Source organism: Cladophialophora immunda (assembly GCF_000835495.1).
Source record: "Cladophialophora immunda strain CBS 83496 unplaced genomic scaffold supercont1.6, whole genome shotgun sequence".
In the NCBI taxonomy this organism is placed as follows: Eukaryota; Fungi; Ascomycota; class Eurotiomycetes; order Chaetothyriales; family Herpotrichiellaceae; genus Cladophialophora; species Cladophialophora immunda.
In genome coordinates, this window is record NW_015622546.1 from 3557083 (window position 1) to 3577759 (window position 20677).

The 20677-nt window shown below is 52.4% G+C and overlaps 1 protein-coding gene across 1 annotated transcript; it reads left to right on the forward strand.

Moving 5' to 3' along the window:
* Window positions 1-18325: 18325 nt before the first annotated feature.
* Window positions 18326-20242, forward strand: PV07_10674 (uncharacterized protein; the record flags this gene model as incomplete). Its single annotated transcript, XM_016398023.1, has 1 exon — window positions 18326-20242. The coding sequence occupies one exon, from the start codon at window positions 18326-18328 to the stop codon at window positions 20240-20242; it is 1917 nt and encodes a 638-aa protein (XP_016245214.1).
* Window positions 20243-20677: the final 435 nt, after the last annotated feature.

Sequence of the window (20677 nt, forward strand, 5' to 3'; positions counted from 1 at the left end):
TTGGTAGGTCGGACTGTCCTTCCTTGACGTACGTTGAGCTCAGCTTGAGAAAAGGCTTTTCTCCCATTCTCGCACGCTCTTCTTCGCTCCGCTGCGGCACGATCATCGAGGCGTGCTTCTTTTTCATTTGACTCAGCAACCTGCACGAGAGTTGTGCAGTTGCATCGGCTCCCAGGGTCCAGCTCGCGTCGACGTACCCGAATGCGAACACAGAGTTGGGAAGACCTTCGAGCATCGCCCCGTTCCACAGGAAATGATCCTGGATCCGGAACTCTTCGCCGTCCACCACAAGCTGAACACCGCCACCAACGCGCAGCTTGAGCCCAGTAGCAGTCACGATTATGTCTGGGACCAACTCCTGTCCAGATTGCAGTCGAATCGTGTTCGGCGTAACCGTGTCGATTAACCCCGTCTGTACACTGGCCTTGCCGTTTCTGATGCATTCGTAAAAGTCTCCATCCGGACATATACACATCCTCTGCGCCCATGGGTCATACCTTGGGGTGAAGTCCGGATCCAAGGCCATGTCGGGAGGGAGTTGGCTCTTGGTTGCCCACCTGAACAACCATCGGGCCATCTTGGGAAACGATTGGCAGAATGATACCAGCAAGAAGGATGTCATCATCCATTTATATCGGATCAATTTCACGGCCAGTGTTTTCGGACAGACGAATCTAATTGCTTTCTCGGTGACATCCTCGCTTGGCACCGTCATAATGTAGCTGGGCGAGCGCTGTAGCATTATCACATGGGATGCTGTGCTGGCGATCGATGGGAGTAACGTGATGGCCGTCGCCCCGGAGCCAATGATGACCACTTCCTTGTCCGCGTAAGCTAGATCTGCAGGCCAGAATTGAGGGTGAACGACCAAGCCCTGGAAATTTTGCATGCCGGGAATCTCGGCCTTCAGACCTTGTTGGTAGTCGTAGTATCCTGTCCCGAACAGAAGGAATCGCGTCCGCAGGACCTTCGTACTGTCTCCGTTTCCGTCCGCGGTGACATTGAGGGTCCATGTCTTGTCTGTGGTCGACCACTGAGCTCGATTCACGTGGTGGTTGAATTTCATCTTTCGGTCGATGCCCTCGTGGGCCGCGCATTCTTTCAGGTATTCAACAATCTTTGACCCGCGAGCGATGGCTGTCTTCTCCTGCCATGGACGCCATGGGAAACCAAAGGTGAAAAGGTCCGAGTCGGATCGAATACCTTTGCCACATGAACATTCACACTTTGACTGTCTGGAAACGCAGTCTCACCTGGATACTGGAAGAGGCTCCAAGTTCCTCCAATTTCATGCCGCGCTTCGAGAATGCAATAAGTCAGGTCAGGGTTCTTCTCCTGCAATCTGTACGCAAAAGCGATGCCAGAGATGCCAGCACCGACGATGACTACGTCGTAGTCAACCTGCTGGAATTCGAGGCTGGTTACCATGATTAGAGATTGAAAATCAGAAAAGTTGAACGGTGTACCACAGTACCACTCGTCCAGCCTGGTTCAAGAAATATAGAGTCAACTTTCTGCCAACGCGTGCCATCACAAAACTGCTCCTGCTCAGCCGGACTCGATTTAGATGTCGGTCGTTGTGACGGACTATCCAACACACCAAAACTTTGGCAAGGGGCGGTTTTTGTGGGACCATTTGTGCGGTGCCGCGGATCGGGTCTCTTAACACATCAGTTCCGCCAAACACTTTCTTTGTATTTTCAACAGCACGCGGCACCGCTGCGAGGTCCCGCGGGCATGGTGTTTACAATCCACTTTAGGCCTCGGTCATTTCAGAGTGTTACGACGATGATCATGAGTTAAGTCAATAGATATATGCTGGTAAATGCCATGCAGATGTAGAGCGACTTACGACCAAGACTCAAGTCTGCTTTTCTTGACATATATCTTTTCCTGCCCAATTAATCGTCTTTGAAGAGCCCAAAATCCTACCAAGATGGCTATATTCACTCAAGGGCTTAAGGACGTGGTGTTCATCGGCGCTGCTGGAGAAATGTGCCGAGTCGCCATAGAGTTGTTTGCCAAAGCCAGCACCGCGCGCCTTATCCTCGCCGACATTAACGAGGATCTTCTGCAGAAGGTAGTGGCTAAACTACCGGCTGGCCGTGCTACCACGCGCAAGCTTGACCTCTTTGACTCTGCAGCTCTGCGCAAAACAATCCAAGGTGCGGGATTGGTGGTACTAGGGGCAGGACCTTATTCTCGAACGTCGGCGCCTGTCCTTGAGGCCTGCCTTGAGGCAAAAGTCCCGTATCTAGATTACGACGACGACGTGGAGAGTACGCAAGCGGCCCTTGGATTGAACGAGAGGGCCCAGAAATTGGGCGTGCCATGCTTTATAGGCTGTGGTGCGTCGCCAGGCATGTCCAATGTTATGGTAATGGACGCAGTGAAGGACCTTGATACTGTCGACACCATCGAGATATGTTGGTGGGTGGGTGACGAACGAGGCGGCGGGACCGGCAAGGCGGTTCTCGAGCATTTTCTACACATTGCGTCCGGACCCTGCTTAACATGGGTGGACGGAAAACCGAAGCTCAACGAAAGTTTTGTGGAAACTGCGTACGCCCCAGCCATTCCTGGCCATGGCGAAATCCTGCTTCACGAGACCGCGCACCCGGAGCCAGTTACTCTTCCGAGGCTCTTTCCAAACGCTACTCGAATTCGCTGCCTGGGCGGTGTCGACCCAATCCCGGTGAACGGCATTGCACGCGGCATTGGGAATGCCGTTCGCACAGGGGCCTTGCCAATGGCGGCTGCCGTTGATTTTCTGTTTGATCTCATGAACAAACCTCCTTCGACGGAAGGCTGGGGAGATGCAATTGCTGCCCTCAAGCAAGAATTCAGAGGAGGGGATATTTCGGTGAACGAATTGCTCCAGCTGGCGTCTCACACCGCCAGCTCTCTCGGTCCTTTGCGTTACGGGATCTCGGGCATGATTGATCAAGTCCGAAAAGGCGAAATCACGACATTCCAGTTGCTCAAATTCCTCATTGATTCAGCCCGCGGCAAGACCGAGCCACTGCGCTCCGGTCTATTGGTACGTGCCGTCGGAACTCGCCATGGAGGGCCAGCTGTGGCTACTAGACGCATTCCCACGACGGGCAAAGACTCCTTCCTGGGAAAGAGCATGGGTGCGGTGACTGGCGCATCAACGGCAGCTTTCATGTGCATGGCATTGGAAGAGGCGGGACAGAGACAGGCCGGCGGCGTCCTCAGTCCGGAAGACTGGGCCGACCCACAGACCTTCTACAAGACGCTGGAGCACCTCGGCTGTCCAAAGCACGATATTGTCGAGTCCCTCTAGAGCGAGGCCGGGCATCTGAAGATGTAAGCAAAAGAAGCGGGGATGTAAATACTGCATGGCAACTGGTACGGTCATAAGGCAAAACGCCAAAAGTATCCTCGATAGTTTCGCTGAGAAGCTGCTTTAAGCTTAAAAGCTTCAGAGTTTTCGAGAAGCTTAAAAGGACCCGCTGCCGCAGGTGCAGAACAGGCCTTTCAGATATCTATTCTCGGTCGGTAGGGCTCGGCGTCAGTGTTGTCAGAATTCTACACTCTGCGTAACCCATTTGTCTTAGAGAATGTTAGCCCGGTACGCCCACTGGCGATGCCTTTTCAAGGATAAGATGGCCGACACCAGTGCCGCCATGGGTCAGGACTTGACTTTGACCTTCTCCAGCAGTTTCCAGGACCACCACGAGCTGGCTCGATGAGGCCAGAGAACTTCGACGTGATCTTCACCAACAGTCCCAATTTCCGCATTGACCCCTCCTGAGCTTCTGTCCTTCCACACTGCGTCCCAAGACAACGACTGACGGCCAGATTCCACGCTCTGCAAGGATCAGCTGCTAACAACTTCCTTGGAAAATATGCATACACTGCGGACATGCAGTGTCTAAGGACCCATGAAATGGCCATTGCTTTGTAGGTGTAATGGGTAGTGCGGTTCCCGGATGTGCGCATAGGGAGGATAGGCCTGCACCTGTTCATTATTCTTTTTCTTCTTCATGGATATCGTGTATAGCCCAATCAAGATCGGTGGAATCCCCACAGCTAACGCAATGATGATGCCGATGCGCGTGCCCAGATCAAGGCTGCTCCACCCGCTCTTTTGTGAACTTGTAGTTGATGAGTCTGTGTTTCCGCCTGTGCTCGTCGACCCGCTGCTCGCAGAGGGCGGTGCAGAGGATGTCGTTGCTCCACTGGTAGCCACCGCGCCTACCGCAACCGACGTTGTCGATGTTGGCGAGCTCGGCTCTACCTCCGACGTATCGGTGTCGCAGGTGAGCATTATTGCGGCTATGGCGCCTTGGAACGCGGCATAGCAGTAATTGTTGTTGTTTGCGCCGCGGTAGACCCCGGCAGATACATCTCTGCACCCCAAGTCGGTAAATGCCCAAATCCTAACGTTGCCGCTGGTGCACGGAACCGGATTGAGGATAACCGATTCCAAACCCGTGGTATCTGCGCAGACGTTAAGCCCGAGGGTGATATTTGGATTGGAGGCGCTAGGCGTTGAACAGGCGTGGTCGGTGTAGAGGAGAAGGTCAATATCGGCGCCGGCGCCAGTATCGCGTGCCACTGGGTTGTAAGTGTGCCCGAACGCCACCCTTGCACTGTAGAATACAGTCCACAAGATGAAGCATACGGACATGACGAGCATGGAACAGAATGATCAGAGGGTGTGGACTGTATCGGGCAGAACTCGAGGACGGTTTGAGGGTATAAATGAGCAGGGGATATAGGGGTTCGTGGCTTGCACTTCCTTCCTACCTTGGGCGGCTAAAATGGACAGCAACATGCATAAGGCAGCATCCTAGTCTGCCTTGCTGTTCATGTCATCCCCCACGCTGCTTGCAAACCACAGAAAGGTCCCAGGGTGATCCGGCCGAGTGGAATGAGCTTTAAGATCTGAGATGAAGACAGGGGGAATGTTGACATGTTCTCACCGAGAAGCTTGTCTCAGTACGCGAGAAAGGGGACAGCGAGGACAACTCAGCTTGCTAACCTCAATATAGCGCCGACTTTGGGCTCTCGCAAGGACCTAATGCAACAACCATCGGCTCCTGCGACGCCGGTCTAAGTAAGATAGTGCGGTGAGGCTTTGCAAGTTGAACTCCCTGGCCCAATTGTAAGCCAACTGGGTTGTCCAAATGGGAAAAGGCTGTCCAAGTAGCCTCAAGTATTGAAATGACGTCTTTGGAAAAGGGGGGAAGCAAATGACGCTCGACTGTTGTCAGACAAGCAGCTAAGACACTGTGTTTGACATTGTCGGAGAGAAATGGCATTGTCCGACGACACGGCATTAACTTGCTCGTTCGTCATGGATGTTTCCACGCGCCAGCCACACAGGGGCAGAGATAGGTGACCAAGAGGCGAATCAACGTTTCGGCTGATAGCATGGATGAAATCAAGCTGAGGGGTACATGAATATGGTTGCAAACGTAGGCAAGCACTGACTCGAAATGCCAGCTTTATTTGGTCTCTTCGATCGTGCAAAAAGCACAGGCACGGTAGGTGCAGGAGCAGCGACGGACAGAGAAACATTGGCCCACGAGTTGATTCAAGACGATCGAATGTCTCCAGGTGCGGCCAAGCTGGGGCATGGTTATTAGCAGTGTCAAGCTGGGAGATAAGCACCTCTTATCGGACGGTTCCCAGGCAGGCTGGAGAATGCTAGTGACGCCACCAGGGCTCACTACCAGATCTTAGCAACAAATGATCCTTACGCGGCGGCCGCCACACGGGGTGGACTAGGAGATGCTCACGTTTGAAATGCAAACGGACTTTAGACGCGTCAAAGGCTTCCAGAACATTCAGGAGTGAGCTCCAGCGCGAGCAGAGCTTAGTCGGAATGGGATAGCTTCTTCGCTTAATATCAGCCTAAGAGAAATTTGGATAGCCCGCGACGAAGACATAGGTGACGACGGATCATCTTTCGTTGAATCTATATGCCCGCCTGGAATTTTACATTTCCATTCCCGAGACCATGTAGTGTTCCTGGAGGAGACTTAAGGTTCACGAAGCAAGATAGATGAATATCCGCATTTAGGTATTCACTGTTCTTTGCGATTCGTCTTAGTGCCCCTGTTACTTTCCGTTCTTGTTGCTGAATACGTACCAAGTATAGCTTTATGGATAGCCAGATAGATAGATGAGGGGGAACTTGGACTGTGAGGAATTTTTTCTTCACCAGAAAGTTCCGGTGAGCTCTTCCGGACTCAGCTCGAACGGAGCATTGCTGAGCCAGGAGAAATCAATCGAGTCGTCGAACATAAGTTCTGGAAGCGTGGCAGACTCTGCTTCTTCTGCTCGCACTTGCACTCCACCTAAGGAGACGTCGAGCTGGAAGTCAGATACATCACAACTGTCACCACTACAATTCCTGCCGCCGTTGCCAGGAGCCCTGCTCGGGACTTGTTGTTGCTGCAACGACCGCAGATCCACTATCGAAGGTAGCGTAGAGCAAGAAAGTCGAAGGAGGTGCGACTCCTCCTGAGTGTTCCCCTGTGCCGCATCATCATCATCATCAGCAGCAGCAGCAGCAGCCGTTGGTATAGTGCTTTGCTGTGTCGGCATCCAATGCTTCGGTGCGAAGTTTCTAGCAGCCAGCTCCAGGAGCTTGACGCATTTCAGGGCCGTGCGTCTTATAGTCTGGTAGTGCCTCAGGACTTTGAGACATTTGGTCCAGGACGGCTTGAGTTCCAGGTTTGGCCGCAAGTGACGGTGGATGAGCAGGGTCATGCCACAGTTGTACAGATCTGTACATGATATATCCCGGTTAGCATCTTGGGCTTGGTAGTGGGTCGGGTTTGGTCAGAAATGACCATCTTGGATGACAAAGGGGACGAGTAATCACTCACAAAATATGGTATACCACGACTCAGGCATCGTGTCGTTGTGGGCTTGATACGCCAGGTCGAGAAGGTCGATCAGTTCCACGGTCGCATTGATGCACATCTCCGAGGTCTTGTCCAGAAATGTGCGACGTAGGGCCAGGTCGACAGTTCTCCCCGGTCTTTGCTCTGTTGCGCCTGTTGCGTTGCTGGTGTGCGCCTCTGACTTCTGGAGCAAGGATGGTCTGCTTGCCAAAATATACGCATACAGGTTTCTGTATTCGTTAGCACAGCTAGACACACGAGAAACATCAACAACCAGAATGGGGCTATATCTTACTGGCAACGGAGGACAACAGATTGTCTACTGACATCACTGAATGTTTCGGGAGTCGCCCGAAGTATAGCCAGTTCGGGCAGACGTAAAGATTCCGGAAGCTCGGTTTCCCAAGACACGAGGGCAGCCTCCACGCCGACAAAGTCATCTATCTCCTTGCAGTATCTATAACAGTGAGGATTAAATCCTTGCTTCGATGTTCGAGACCAGGGAGGGCTGCCGTCCATGGTGGCATCCGTGTCGTCGTCGTAAAACTTGGTCAATAGATCGGCGATGTGCTCTTGTAACTTGATAGAGTGGCAGAGAAAAGTAATAGCGTTCTGATCGCTATAGGTCAGGCATTCACGTCTGACCGCAGGCTCAAAATGGATCAGCCACTGCACTGTCCTTGAGGTGGTCATCGGCGGCCGGCCATACATAGTGGCAGATTTTCTGGATCGCTATCAGTCAGCGCTTGACACAGCAACAGAGCTACCAGCTGCCTCACCTATCCATCATTACACAACCGGCCCAAGTACGCCAATGGAGGCAGAATGTCTCTACATGACGCTTTTGCTGCCAAGACGGTGATTTTCGGTCGCAGTGCAGACCGAGTGCTTGTGACATCCTGACTGCTATTGATGTGATATTCCAGCAAGCCCCGGTCAGTTCACTCGAGCTCTGTATATAAACAGCAGAATAGAGAAGAGCCTGTATGAAGATCAGACGTGGGCGGTTGAAAATGTTAAAGTCGAGCTCCAGAAGCATCTTCCATCGCTTCCAAAACAGTGCTCCCCTCTGGATCTGCCTTTCGCGGGTGTCAGATTCTTCGCAGTGACTGCAAACTGCAAATATCGCATTGAGAAGGATGTGAAACCGTCTCGATTCGGGAATGTCGTCTATAGCGGGTTCCGACTCTGAATCAGATATGGTGAGATATGAGTGGGCAGGTCGCATGTTGGACGCCCAGAGATCTTCGTATGCAGCTTTGAAAGCATTTTGATCGAGAAAGGGGTAAAGAGGGTAGACTCGACTCCAAAATATTACCATAAGGCCATCCGCCTCCTTCTTGGGCGGAAGGACGTAGTCGTCAAATATCGCAATGCGGCGTCTTGTCCTGTTCTTGTGAGCCAAAAAAGTGGTCTGTGAAACACTGGTCGACATACTGGTTTGTAGTATGACTCTCGGCTAAGATATCGTTAGTCGTCAGGAAACTCCGATTTGATTCCTGCAGAATACGTTGAACTTGGTGGACAAAGTTATATGTGCTGGACTGGCCGAAATATATTTTCTCCTCGTCCTCTCGAGTCGAGTACACGGACCCGTCGTTTGCGACAGTTCCCATGCCGTCGACCTGAAAGTTCTGACGTCCCTGGCTTGGTCAATCTTGTCAACATGTATTGTTTCTTCTCGACAGAACATACCTGGTCTTCGGCAGAATCGAATAGAGCTTGCATTTGCTTCGGCCTAGAGACTTCATCTCCGGCCATTCTGAGTTCCACAGACTCTGGCGTTGCTGGTTCCAGCCCCCGACATAGTCCAGTTAGACTTGTCCCATGCGAGGTATTCTCAGGCGACGATGATGGAGTTCGCAATCGCACAGCCGAAAATTCCGTTGCAGGCAAAGGCGTTTGATTTGACAACGTCGCACAACTTCGCTCTTGTTCAAGCTCGGCAATACGTTTTTCTAAAAGCGCGATTTTTCTTTGTATGGCATAGGGTCAATTCACAGCCTCACATTGAAGGAGATATTTTCACCTCGACGCTCGACTCTTACGCGGCTCCAAGACGCAATCTGCTGAAGCACCTTTCTTTGCACACGTCCCACAGATTGGCCGTACCCCGTCGCATCTTCGTTTGCTAATGCGACAGTTCTCGCAGGACTTCTGTCCCTTTTTCCTAACAGGAGGAGGCTGTGACACCCAATGATGAGCGCCTTCAATATTTGCCATTGCCTTCGTTGTGCTTCTCCCGCTGTAGATAAGGATGACGAGGGAGATTGACATCTGATGCATTCGGGAGAAGGATCGAATTAGGCGAATGCCTATGTTCCGGTGGTGGGGGTTTCCCGTCCTTTCTTTTTTTACCCCAGAATCTCCTGGATCCGGGACCGAGCCCGCCTCCCCCAGGTGCTCAGACATTGGGGATCTCTCGACATTGCCGAATCGCAGCAGCGTCGTTGTTACAGATGAACTCCACCCCCCAAGTGCGGTGGAGACGTTGTTTGAGGAGCATTACCAATGGTCGAAACAGATTTTGCGGCAATAAAAGGCCGCAAACTGCCAACAAAAACACCGCTTCGTCTTTCTGCTCTACCTGGCATCGGATCGGGCCCTTAGACGGACGAGTGCTGAAAGGTTTCACTCAGCGAGAAATCTTAACCTTAGTAATACCTACCTGGCGATGGTTTGAGCATCACGTACACAATAACGGCTGTTTGCGAGCAAACGTAGATTTCCCAATTGCTATGTCTTTCGACGACACCAATGCAGGAAGTTTATGAGCCTCGCGAGCTCCGGAAAATAAATAGATGATATTGTGTGGCGGAACATTGTTGACGAACGCCTTTTGTGCCTTCAATACCCCTTCATACGCCTGATGTCTCGATATCAGCCGTTCGCCCTGTGCTATGTCGTGGATGACAACGTTCGCATATCGTGAATGATGCTGGCACCCTCCTTCAGGTCTGAAAAGGTACTCTGCCAGTAGCTGGAAGACTTCCAGCCACTGGTCTTACTCTATGGCCAAGTGATTTTATCTCTAGGTCTTCGTTCGAGGAGAGATAGAGACACAAGATAAATGGGATCTGGGTCAACACAGCACTCACAGATCAAGTGCTATGTATGGCATCCCATCTTCTGGGGATGGTGGGTATATTTGAGCGAAGTCGTGTTTAAGATTTACCATTTCTCCGTTGATCCACGACATAATTGAGATGAGAGACAAAGGGCAAACAGGAAATGGCTTGCGGTGTTATAGTGCCGCAGTGATGAGCAGACTAGGCCTCGTTAAGTCAATAGTAGCGCACTCAGAATACCGCATCTGCCAGTCTGGAGTACCTATATCATCTGTACAGCATGTTCAAGAACGTATCGATATATCCGCAATCGAGACTACGAAGTGTGTCGGCAATTCTAGAACAAACGGATTGTCGTGCGGACAAAACGGACAGTGATAAGATGGCGGAACTCAATTCACCGCATCCGCACCATATATTCAATAACTCTGGACAATATCTATATCAAGAATCCTTCTTCCGCAGGTGGCATGGTTCAGTAACCATTATTATATTCTCTCCATTGATGTGATGCGAGGATCGACAGTCTCAACAGTATCATCTCAGTCATGTCTGCAAACCCTACCCTTGTCTCTGAAATTACTGAGAACCAACAACCACCGGCCCACGGCATTCTAGAAACGGCTCGGATTGGTGCCGAGACCGTCAACGGTATCGGTCCTGAGACCGCCTACAGTTCCAATGGTATACAATCCCATGACCCGCAGGAGTTTCCAGACACACCGATCGAGAACTTCAGACCCTTGCGAGTCATCGTGATTGGCGCCGGCTTCAGTGGGATTTACATGGGCATCAGGATCCCAGAATGGCTACGCAACATCGACTTGACAATCTACGAGAAAAATCCTGCCGTTGGCGGGACGTGGTACGAAAACAGATATCCCGGTTGCGCTTGCGACATTCCCGCGCACTCGTACACTTATACATTCGAACCAAACCCTACCTGGAGCACCTTCTATGCAGGTGGACCCGAGATTCAAAAATACTTGGAGAGAACATGTGAGAAGTATGGTGCCAGGAGATTCATCAAATGCGAACACAAGGTTTTCGGGTGCCATTGGGACAAAGACGCCAGTAAATGGTGTGTAATGTCGATCGTTGAATGGATTGAAAATGTTCTGACGAGAGTGCTAGGAAATTGCAAATTGAAGTGACTTCCACCGGGCAGAAGTTCGAGGACAAAGCGGACGTGGTCATTAGCGCCCGAGGGGCATTCAATGAATATGTTTGGCCCGAGATTACGGGACTCGAGTCTTTCCGAGGCAAGATTGTGCATTCAGCAGCTTGGGATACAAAGTGAGTGAGGTCGCGGAGCACTTGACGCTTGCCACGTTGACGGGGCTAACTTGAAGTATAGATACGACTACACAAACAAGCATATTGGAGTGATCGGAAATGGCAGCAGTGCTATTCAGATCGTGCCAGCCCTTCAGAAGCTTGACAATGTCCGCATCAGCAACTTTGCGAAGGGTAGGACATGGGTCTCACCCTCCTTTGGTGATACTGCGACGACGAAGCTAGGGCTCAAGCAACTGGACTGTAATCATCTCATCCTAGAGCCTCTTTAATCTTTTGCTGATGAAGTCAGTCAAACCGGAGGACCAAGAAGCGTTCATCAATGATCCTGAATCGTTTCAAAAATTCCGGCATGTCATCGAGACTGAAGCAAACGCTGTGCACGGAATCACACAGAAAGGGTCCCCGCTGGCTCTTGGTGCCCAACAAGCGTGTGAGAAGCTCATGCGTGATCGCCTCATACAGAGGCCCGACATAGCGGAGGCTCTCATACCAAGCTTCGCACCTGGCTGTCGTCGTCTGACACCAGGACCAGGATATCTGGAGGCTCTGACTGAGGACAATGTCGACTTTATCAAAACACCAATCGCAGAGATCAATCCACAAGGCATAAAACTTTCCAACGGTCGGCAAGTCGATCTAGAGGTCCTCGTTTGTGCTACGGGATTCCGTGCCATGGCCGCTCCTCCGTTCCCAGTTGTCGGCACACATACCGACCTCGCATCGCGATTCAAGCCATATCCAGAAGCCTACATGTCGACGGCCATCGATGGGTTCCCCAACCTCTTCCTTATGCTTGGGCCAAACTCCGGTGTCGGCAGTGGAAGTCTGACGAAGATGATTGAAGCAACTGGCGATTATATTGTCAAATGCATACGGAAACTCCAGAGAGACAACATAAGTGCAATGAGCGTTAAACCCGGGCGAATACAAGACTGGTCAGCATTCATTGAAGCATATTTCCCGAAGACGGTGTTCATGGATGACTGTAAGAGCTGGTACCGAAGCGACATGGGCACCGGAAACCGAGTTATCGGACTCTGGCCAGGGAGCACGCTACATGCCGTCGAAGCCCTTCGCAGTCCACGATGGGAAGACTACGACTACGTGTACGACGGCGACAAGGAAGGCAAGCCAGTTAATCGGTTGAATTGGCTCGGAAACGGTTGGAGCGTTATGCAAACCGATGACAATTGTGATCCAGGGTATTATGTCCGACGGGAGTATATCGATCAACCCAGTCACCCACGGCCGGAAGAGACACCAAAGTGGAAGCTGCTGCCGTTCGCATACTAAATAGAATGCAGCCTCTCGTAAGATGCCGCTATGAGAGACCCTTTCTAATGTCATTGCTGGGCGTGCGACTGTCAATCATTACTCATCAATTTGAGGAAAAGTACAGCTAAAGATGGAGAATACAACGATGTCCACGGTTTAGACAATCTGAAAAGGAAGAATCAATTGAAAAAGACTGACATTGGCACCTGTGTACAGGTCTCCCGTCCATTGAAGCCGATATTTGTTCTACCTTTCAGCAAAATCTTTTCCCCAGTCCTCTGACTAGCTTAGAGCTGTCGCTCTGTTTGTCTATCCATGGATACTCGATAACCAGTGCCTTACATTGGCTCATTCACGTCCATGATCTAAACACCGATATCTCATACTCTCTTCGCGGCCTGAAGATTGGGGCTTGACTTCAGGCCGCCCCACTTATACCATAACCCAGCCTTGTCCTTATTCACTGTTGCACGGGATGGTACAAACGTCAAGAACATATCCACCTTACCAGTACGATAGCTAAGTCTTTTGTATTGGCTCAGGAGTCAGTGATAGTTTCCGCCAAGCTGATCAGTGACCGGAGCCGCGGATCCGAGAAGTGGCGGATTCCAAGAGAGCAGGGTCCAAGTCCATGTGGTCTCTCCCGTTCCCCACGTCCAGTGTCCCCCAAGATTGATGCTCACATGCTCTCTCAATCCTGCTAGGTCTCAAATTTCCTCCTACACACTCCAAAAGTTGTCAGGTCCCTGGGGCTATGGGCAAGAATTATGTACACCTGAAATCGTGCCCCTTGCTCTTGCCAGCCGACAGAAGACAAGACCGGCTCTGCCTTTTCTCCACCTGAAGATCCATCGCCAATGATCTAGACACCCAGCACAGCAAGATAGCCATATTCACTTCCTATTGTTCACTTCATCGATCATCAGGTCAATCTGCCCTTCTATATTCTCTCCCAGCACGGCGACAATGACTTTCACCACTTCCCACGACTTCCCGTCCTTTGACGCATTTGCTGCACTCGAGAGTGGCTGGCAAGTTTTGCCCTCAGCCTCAGGCAACCAGTTTGCGATCGATCTGCCTCAGCTTTCAAGCGAAATAGAGGATAATGACCTGGGCAGTGTGGACTCCTCCACGGTCGATGCATTCTGGGACCCCAGTATCTTCATGGTTACTCCAGCAGATCAAGCGCCCTCAGACAATGATCCGTATCACTGGCGGCCCATCTCCACTACATTCCAACACCATCTGCCCGCCGACCTCGTGGGTGATCGGGACAGCAGCCAACTTCCCACGCTCGGCATCAACACGGACACCACCTCGTATCGCAACAGCTCTGGTGACGAAGTTGACCTAGTCAGTCCCACTCCTTCAGATTGGGGCAAGCATGCTCCGACTCAAGAACCTCCGACTCCGAAGATTACGAAGCAAGCTCCGCGCCGGCAGAACCATTCCTGCGACCAATGTCGCTCTTCCAAGCGAGCCTGCGACTTGTCGAAAGACATATCCGTGCAAGGGCAGAAGCCGTCAAAAGCGTGCTCGCTGTGCAGAATCCGTGGTATGAAATGCACCGCCACATGGCTTGCAAACAAACAGTCTGAGCAGCGTGGGAAAAAGCGCCCGAGACTTACACCTCCTCCTCTTAGGGAAGAAACTCCTTCAAACCTCATCCCCTATACAGAGGACGAGCATTCGTGGCTCAAAGATTTTGTGTCACCACCTACTCCAGAATCGAATCTTGCAAGGCAAATGATGGCTCAAGAAACATGCTCTCAGCACTTCAACCTATACGTTGACATTTTCGACATCCCTATCTCCCATTGCATGACACACGAGAGTATGCCTCCGGGATATTCTTTAGGTGTGGCTGCCTTGTCGCCAATGAGCGACAGCTCCGGCTTATCCAACTATTTGACCCAGGCCAATTCGTGGATCAAAAGCTGCTGGGACAGAAGCCTCGAACTATGGGGATCGAAGGTAGCTGCACCGCAAATTTTCCACACTGTGAGTGTCTTGGATGCTCTCTTTCAACGGAATCGTTCGCACCCATACCGCATTTCTATGACATCTCGAGACGCGGCGATCACAGAGACGTACAAGTGGGCTGCAATAGCTCTTGCGGCGCAGTTCGCCACTGCGAGTGTCGTGCAGAAGGACTCGAGCAAGTCTGACTTTTCCGGCAACCTTCAATATAGCCACGATGTTGCATCGGCTGCGTGGGAAGCCGCAAAGCAGAAGGTTTTTGGAAATATTGCGGCCACCACCTCGTTTCGTGTGGCATTGTCATTGCTTCTTTTCGGCCTGATACCCCGTCCTGGCTCCACAGACCATTATGAGGAGCTCGAGGAAGATGCCGAGTATGCTCTATGCGAAGGCATCCGTCGCCTACAGACTCTCTGCGCTCAAGCCCGTGCGCGTCTTTCAATAGATACACAGGTTTCTCCTACTCAGTCCGTCGCCGATGCACGCAGAGCTCCAGCAAGCATATTCAATTTCCCGCATTTTTCGCAAAAGGATAGGAAATATATCCTGGAGCTAATCGGAGCTGTGGAGTGGATGGCTAATCTAATTAATGCTGTGACAATTGGTGCATCTCGTGGAAGGACAGGGGCAATCGGGCCCGAAATGTCCCACTTGGGGACGTTGCGATCACGCGAACATACGACCGCTTCAAAACCAGGAGACGACACTTTGTGGCTCTTACCACTGCACGGGCATAGTATGTGGCCCTCCGGTCTGAAAGCGACCGAACCAGAGGTGGTCGCGTTTACAACACTCTGGCACAATGGAGCATCTGATGAGACGATTCTCCGGGAGTTAAGGCAGTCCGCATACACGGCAGTCGTCATGTGGCGGTCCGTCGCTGGATTGACCATGGCAATCGAACGTATTCCAGCGACCAAACCCAACTACGACGATATCTTTCACCATTACAGGACCACGCTGTCTCTTATTAGCGTGTGGCGGTCAACCTTTGGAATCTTGGACAGTTCCATAAGAGGACTCCTTGAACAAGCCCCTTGCGAGCTGTGGCGTACTGTAGCATTTACCTCCAACGACACCGATCTCGCCATTCTAGTGTTCTGTGATCTTGCGCAGAGACTCGAGATCCAGCTGACCCAGGAACAGGAACAGTTCACGCCAGAAATGGAGCGCCTCCACAGTGCTCTGCGGTCAACGAGTGCACTGCGTAAATGGCAGCGCCTGATTAGCGCTGAGCAAGTGTCCATGATCGCTTCGACGTGTAAAAACACGTCCCGGCCCGGCTTTCAAGGCGGCAGCGGCTTGAAGAGCCAGATCCAAGATATCGCGGCACATCCGGTGAGTCTCGTGGCTTCACCACGGCAAAACCCCACTATTGCTAATCTCATCTGTACAGAATCCGTTCATGATGGTTCAGCTCCATACGCTTGCAGCCAAGGCCTTGACCGGGGAAGTACATAGCTCAATCAGCCAGCTAGAGGGCAAGCGGGTTTCGGAGCTGACCTCCAACATTACTATATGCCGGCAGGCGTTGGAAGAGTTCCGAAAGACCTTGGTCACCTTCCCAGATGCCGCAAGCTTCGAAGAACTAGTAGCTCTGTAGAAAAGCCGGAGCTTTACTCCATTAAGATCTAAAATGCTCTTACTCCTGAAGGCCTGGGTCTTCGTAGCAGCCCATTCCACGTCACTGGACGGAGTACGTGCAGAGATTTCGTCGCTGCTCAGCAGAATGAGCACTTCCTCACGCCTTTGCATGGCATTTTCCGATATTATCATGACGGAGGCGCGGTTCCGCGGCAGTCTTTAACTTCCATTCCGCCCACAACAGGGGGTAGCAGTCGCTTTCACCTCTCCCCATCACATCGTACAAGCTTCAGACTGCAGTCCAACCCGGCAAGTGTGCATCACTGCTCTGTCAGAGGTATTGGCCAAATTCTCACCTTGGCTACCGAATATAACGAGCGGAAATGCCCGTAGACGGCAGAAAGATCTCTGCAAGCCAAACTCCATTCTATCCATCACTGCGCCGGGTTAGTTCTCGAAACCAAAATCAGTATGATTGACAAGCCGAATACAAAGGACTTCTTCGACGTGGTGGTCGTCGGGGCCGGCATGGCCGGTGTCGTGGCTACCCGGGACCTGGCCTCACAGGGATATTCTGTCGCCCTCCTTGAGGCTCGCAGTAGAGTGGGTGGACGCACCTTCGTGGAGAAGGCCTTCGGCGGCACGGTTGATCTGGAACTGGGCGGCGCCTACGTGCACTGGACACAGCCGCATGTGTGGCACGAGCTGTCGCGACACAAAATCCCGTTGCTGCCACCGTTGGAATCCAACAAATGCTACTGGCTAGCGGATGACACAGTGCATTCCGGAACGACAGCAGAGTACGAGGCCGCAGTTGGCCCGCTGCTGGAACGATTCTTTGCAGACGCCCGCTCTCGCTTTCCGTCACCGTTCGACGTGACATTGATGGACAACAACGACATTGAGAAACAGTCACTCCAAGACCGCATCGATTCACTCAAGCTCACCCCTTACGAGCGAGACTTGCTCGATGGGACACTGTCGGGTGTCGTCCATTCATACGAGGAACAGGGGCTGGCCCAGCTTCTTCAAGCAGTGGCCACATATTTTGGCAATTTCGGCGCTTTTCTCGAGACGGCCGGCACCTGGTCAATCCAGGGCGGCACTAAATGTCTCATCGACGCCATTTTGGCGCAGTCACCTGCTGACGTGCGGCTGTCGACGGTCGTGGACTCAATCACAGACGAGGGCACCCGGGTCACAGTGATGAGCACTTCTGGCGAGGTGATCCACGCACGTTCAGTCATTGTGGCATTGCCGCTCAACACCCTTGGCGATGTGAAGATCACGCCCGACGTTCCATCTCCCGTGCGAACCATGATCGACCAGAAGAACCCGGTCATGGCAACCAAGATCTGGGCCCGGGTCAAGGGCGAGATCGAGCCGTTCAGCATGTGCGCCCCGGTCGGCAAACATCCGATCAACGCGGCGAGGACCGAGAGCCGTCACGCCGGCGACACATTGATCTTTGCTATGGTATCGGACGCCGCTGCGATCCGAGCGGACGATCGCAATGCGGTCCAGGCGGCTTTGCAAAAGTTCGTGCCGGACATCCAGGTGATCGCCACCGCCGGCCATAACTGGGCAGAAGACAAGTTCTCGAAAGGAGGCTGGATGATGCATAGGCCTGGAAACCTCACTGGCGCTGCGCCGCAAATGAGACAGCTGCACGGGCGCCTTCGTTTTGCTGGCAGTGATATCGCCACCATGGAACCTGGGTCAATCGAAGGGGCCATGGAGAGTGGCGCGGCTGCGGCCCGTGATATCGTTACCCTCTTGGGGATAAATAAGTGCTAAATACTATCCGAGAGGGTCTGAGCTTGCTTCTCCTAGAGTAAAGTACTAGTTAGGACTCTAGAAGAGAGTCCGTTGTTTCTTGCTTCAGCTATATTTACCCTACTACTATAGTACTAAGTAAAGTATTGCGGGTTCGCTCGTGGAGACCTGACGTGTTGTAAAGCGGCTCGTAATACGCCATTTGTATAGAAGGTCGGACACGAATGGCTCCGACCTCGGCACCTTCTACCAGCAAGGCCTTATCAACTCCAGATTGGCGGGTATTCTTGGCACCCCAGGTCCCAGAAAGCTCCCCTCGCTTGTCAGCGTGACCATGGAGTGATCTTTCTTCCAAGCCACATCAATGGTCTTCGAGTGACAGTGCGAGGTTGCGCAACAAGCGTGGGTATCCAGCCGTGTCTCCCCACCTCGCCAGCTTTCTGCAATCTCGAGGCCGGGATGACTAGAGCAAGCTCGTCGAGGACGTTTACAGCGTGCTGGACATGCCGCCGACGAAACATTGCTTGTGACGCGGCCCTCCCGTCTTGTTCGCAGTGCAGGCGCTCGAACATCACCTGCGAAGGCTACCACTTTAATCTCGTCTGGGTCAATTCCAAGACAGGGAGCTATGCTCCACAACAACGGCGCACCTTTCCCTGCCATTTGACGTGGCGAGGCTATCCGACGTGGACGTTGGAGGAGGTTGATCATCTAATACGTGACTGCGAACACAGCCAATACAGACAATGTCGATGCAGACTGCACCAAGGCCGAAACCCTTTTACCGTCTTCCCTCGAGTTGAGGACAAAGCCAAGCCTGTCAACGCCGATGATGCGAACATGGGCGAAGAATTTCTTCCGTCGCCACGGGCTGTCCACTTGAACGATGCGGACTTCCGATTCCTCACTTTCGGGCCATTACAGGGACACAAGAGCACGCCCAGCGTCCAAAGCACTGGCACTTCTACTTCACAGGCTTCCAACCCTGAAGAATGGAGCCTGGACACTCTCGTGGGGGCCGAGAGCGATACGCTCGTCAGTGAAGAACAGGACCTCGTTCAACAGGAACCCAGGGATCCTCTGCGTCGATCTACAAAGAAGACACCAATATCACTAATCTCGCAGCCAACCCAACCTTGGAACGTGGATGCGAGTTACAACGAAAATAGATTGTTCCACCACTTCTTGTCCTATCTCGCAAAGCGCATGATTCCCCTGGATGACGATTTCAATCCATGGAAAACCGTCTACCCATCCCTCGCCATGCAGACCACACGTTCCACGGGAGCACAAGCTCTATATCATGCACTGCTAGCCCAATCTGCGTACCATCTAGCTAACCTAAAAGGCGCGGAACGCGGGTTGCAGGAGAGAGCCAGTGCGGTTCGCCACTGTGGGATCGCGCTGTACCAGCTCAGTAAGAGCCTGGTCGCGCCATCAAGGGAATACACCACCGTGTTGGCGGCTCTCTATACCGTCATTTTAGCTGAGCATGTCTTCCAAGGCGCGGCTTCGGGGTGGCAAATCCACATCCGCGGTGCCCAGGCGTTCGTCAGTCAATACTTGGACAAGCAGCCGTGGAGGCAATCTCCAGAGGCCTATATCGTCACACAGAATTTCGCCCTATCCGTACTCATCTCCAGTACTGTCAACAACAACTATTTAGGTCCGGCAACGGCTGACGGTGTCAGTGAGCTCGATGGTTTATTGCGTGATCTGATGACGAAACACGTCTTCGGGTACACGATGGGCGGCACTTCCCATATCCTGAGAGCGATACATCAAACACTACTCCTTGAAGCCCGAATAAATCGGAGAGGTGGTGCTCACGGGCGGCTAGAGCTTGATGCAGACACAATTGCTCAGGTTAGCGAGATCCTCCAACTATCGCATGTTCCCTTGGCAGACAAAGTCGAGGCATATATATGCCACCACGGACTGAGCGGCGTCACTGTCCAACCGCGATTGCGCACATTGACTAGGCTTCACCTGCGACTTTTCAACACCGCAGTGACGATCTACCTGTTTTGCACCGTCCTTCGGTGCACGCCCTCGTCGGTAGCGCACGACGTATTACAGGTCCTCAAGGACGCCACGGCTTTCATCGCCATGCACCACGGCACGGTGTCAGTCTGGCCAGTGTTCGTTGCAGCCACAGAGGCGTATACACTAGAGGCTCAAGCCCTAGCCATGCAATGCCTCGAGACTCTCAGAGCCCACGGCGCTAAAAACCGCCGCGATATGCAACGTGTCGTTCACCAGGTATGGTCGGACCGCGAAAGATTGGCATGCGAGCGACAGTGCGACCCTGGCGATGTTCTGGTCGATTGGCGTCAGGTCATGAAAGGACTGAACATGAATATCTTACTTTTGTGACCGAGATACCGTGGTGAACATGAGGGGTGTTCTGTTCCTCGTTAAGTCTCTGCTCGATTCCGGCATGCCCTGTTCATATCTTGCGTTGTAAGATAGGGGCTTATGCATTCGGTCAGAATGGTTGTGTGTTTGGTCAACGAAGTCAAAACTTCGACGGTATCCCCCCAGCCTCAATCGGGCGAGGGCAGCCCTTTTCAAAAGTACGATCCACGGTAGTGCTGCCGACCAGAAACAGTGTGGGTACAGCATCTCGGGCATTGTAGGAGCATGTTAAAGTACATGCTCCTTTCGTCTCTGTGATTCACGAGACATTGAGGCCATGCGCGTGCCCAATGCTAGACACGACGTCGACGCGCCAGCCGGTCTTCCCCAGCAATCAACAAACCTGTCCTGCGGCCGACAAACGGACTAGGGTACATGACGGGCCTCTAGTAA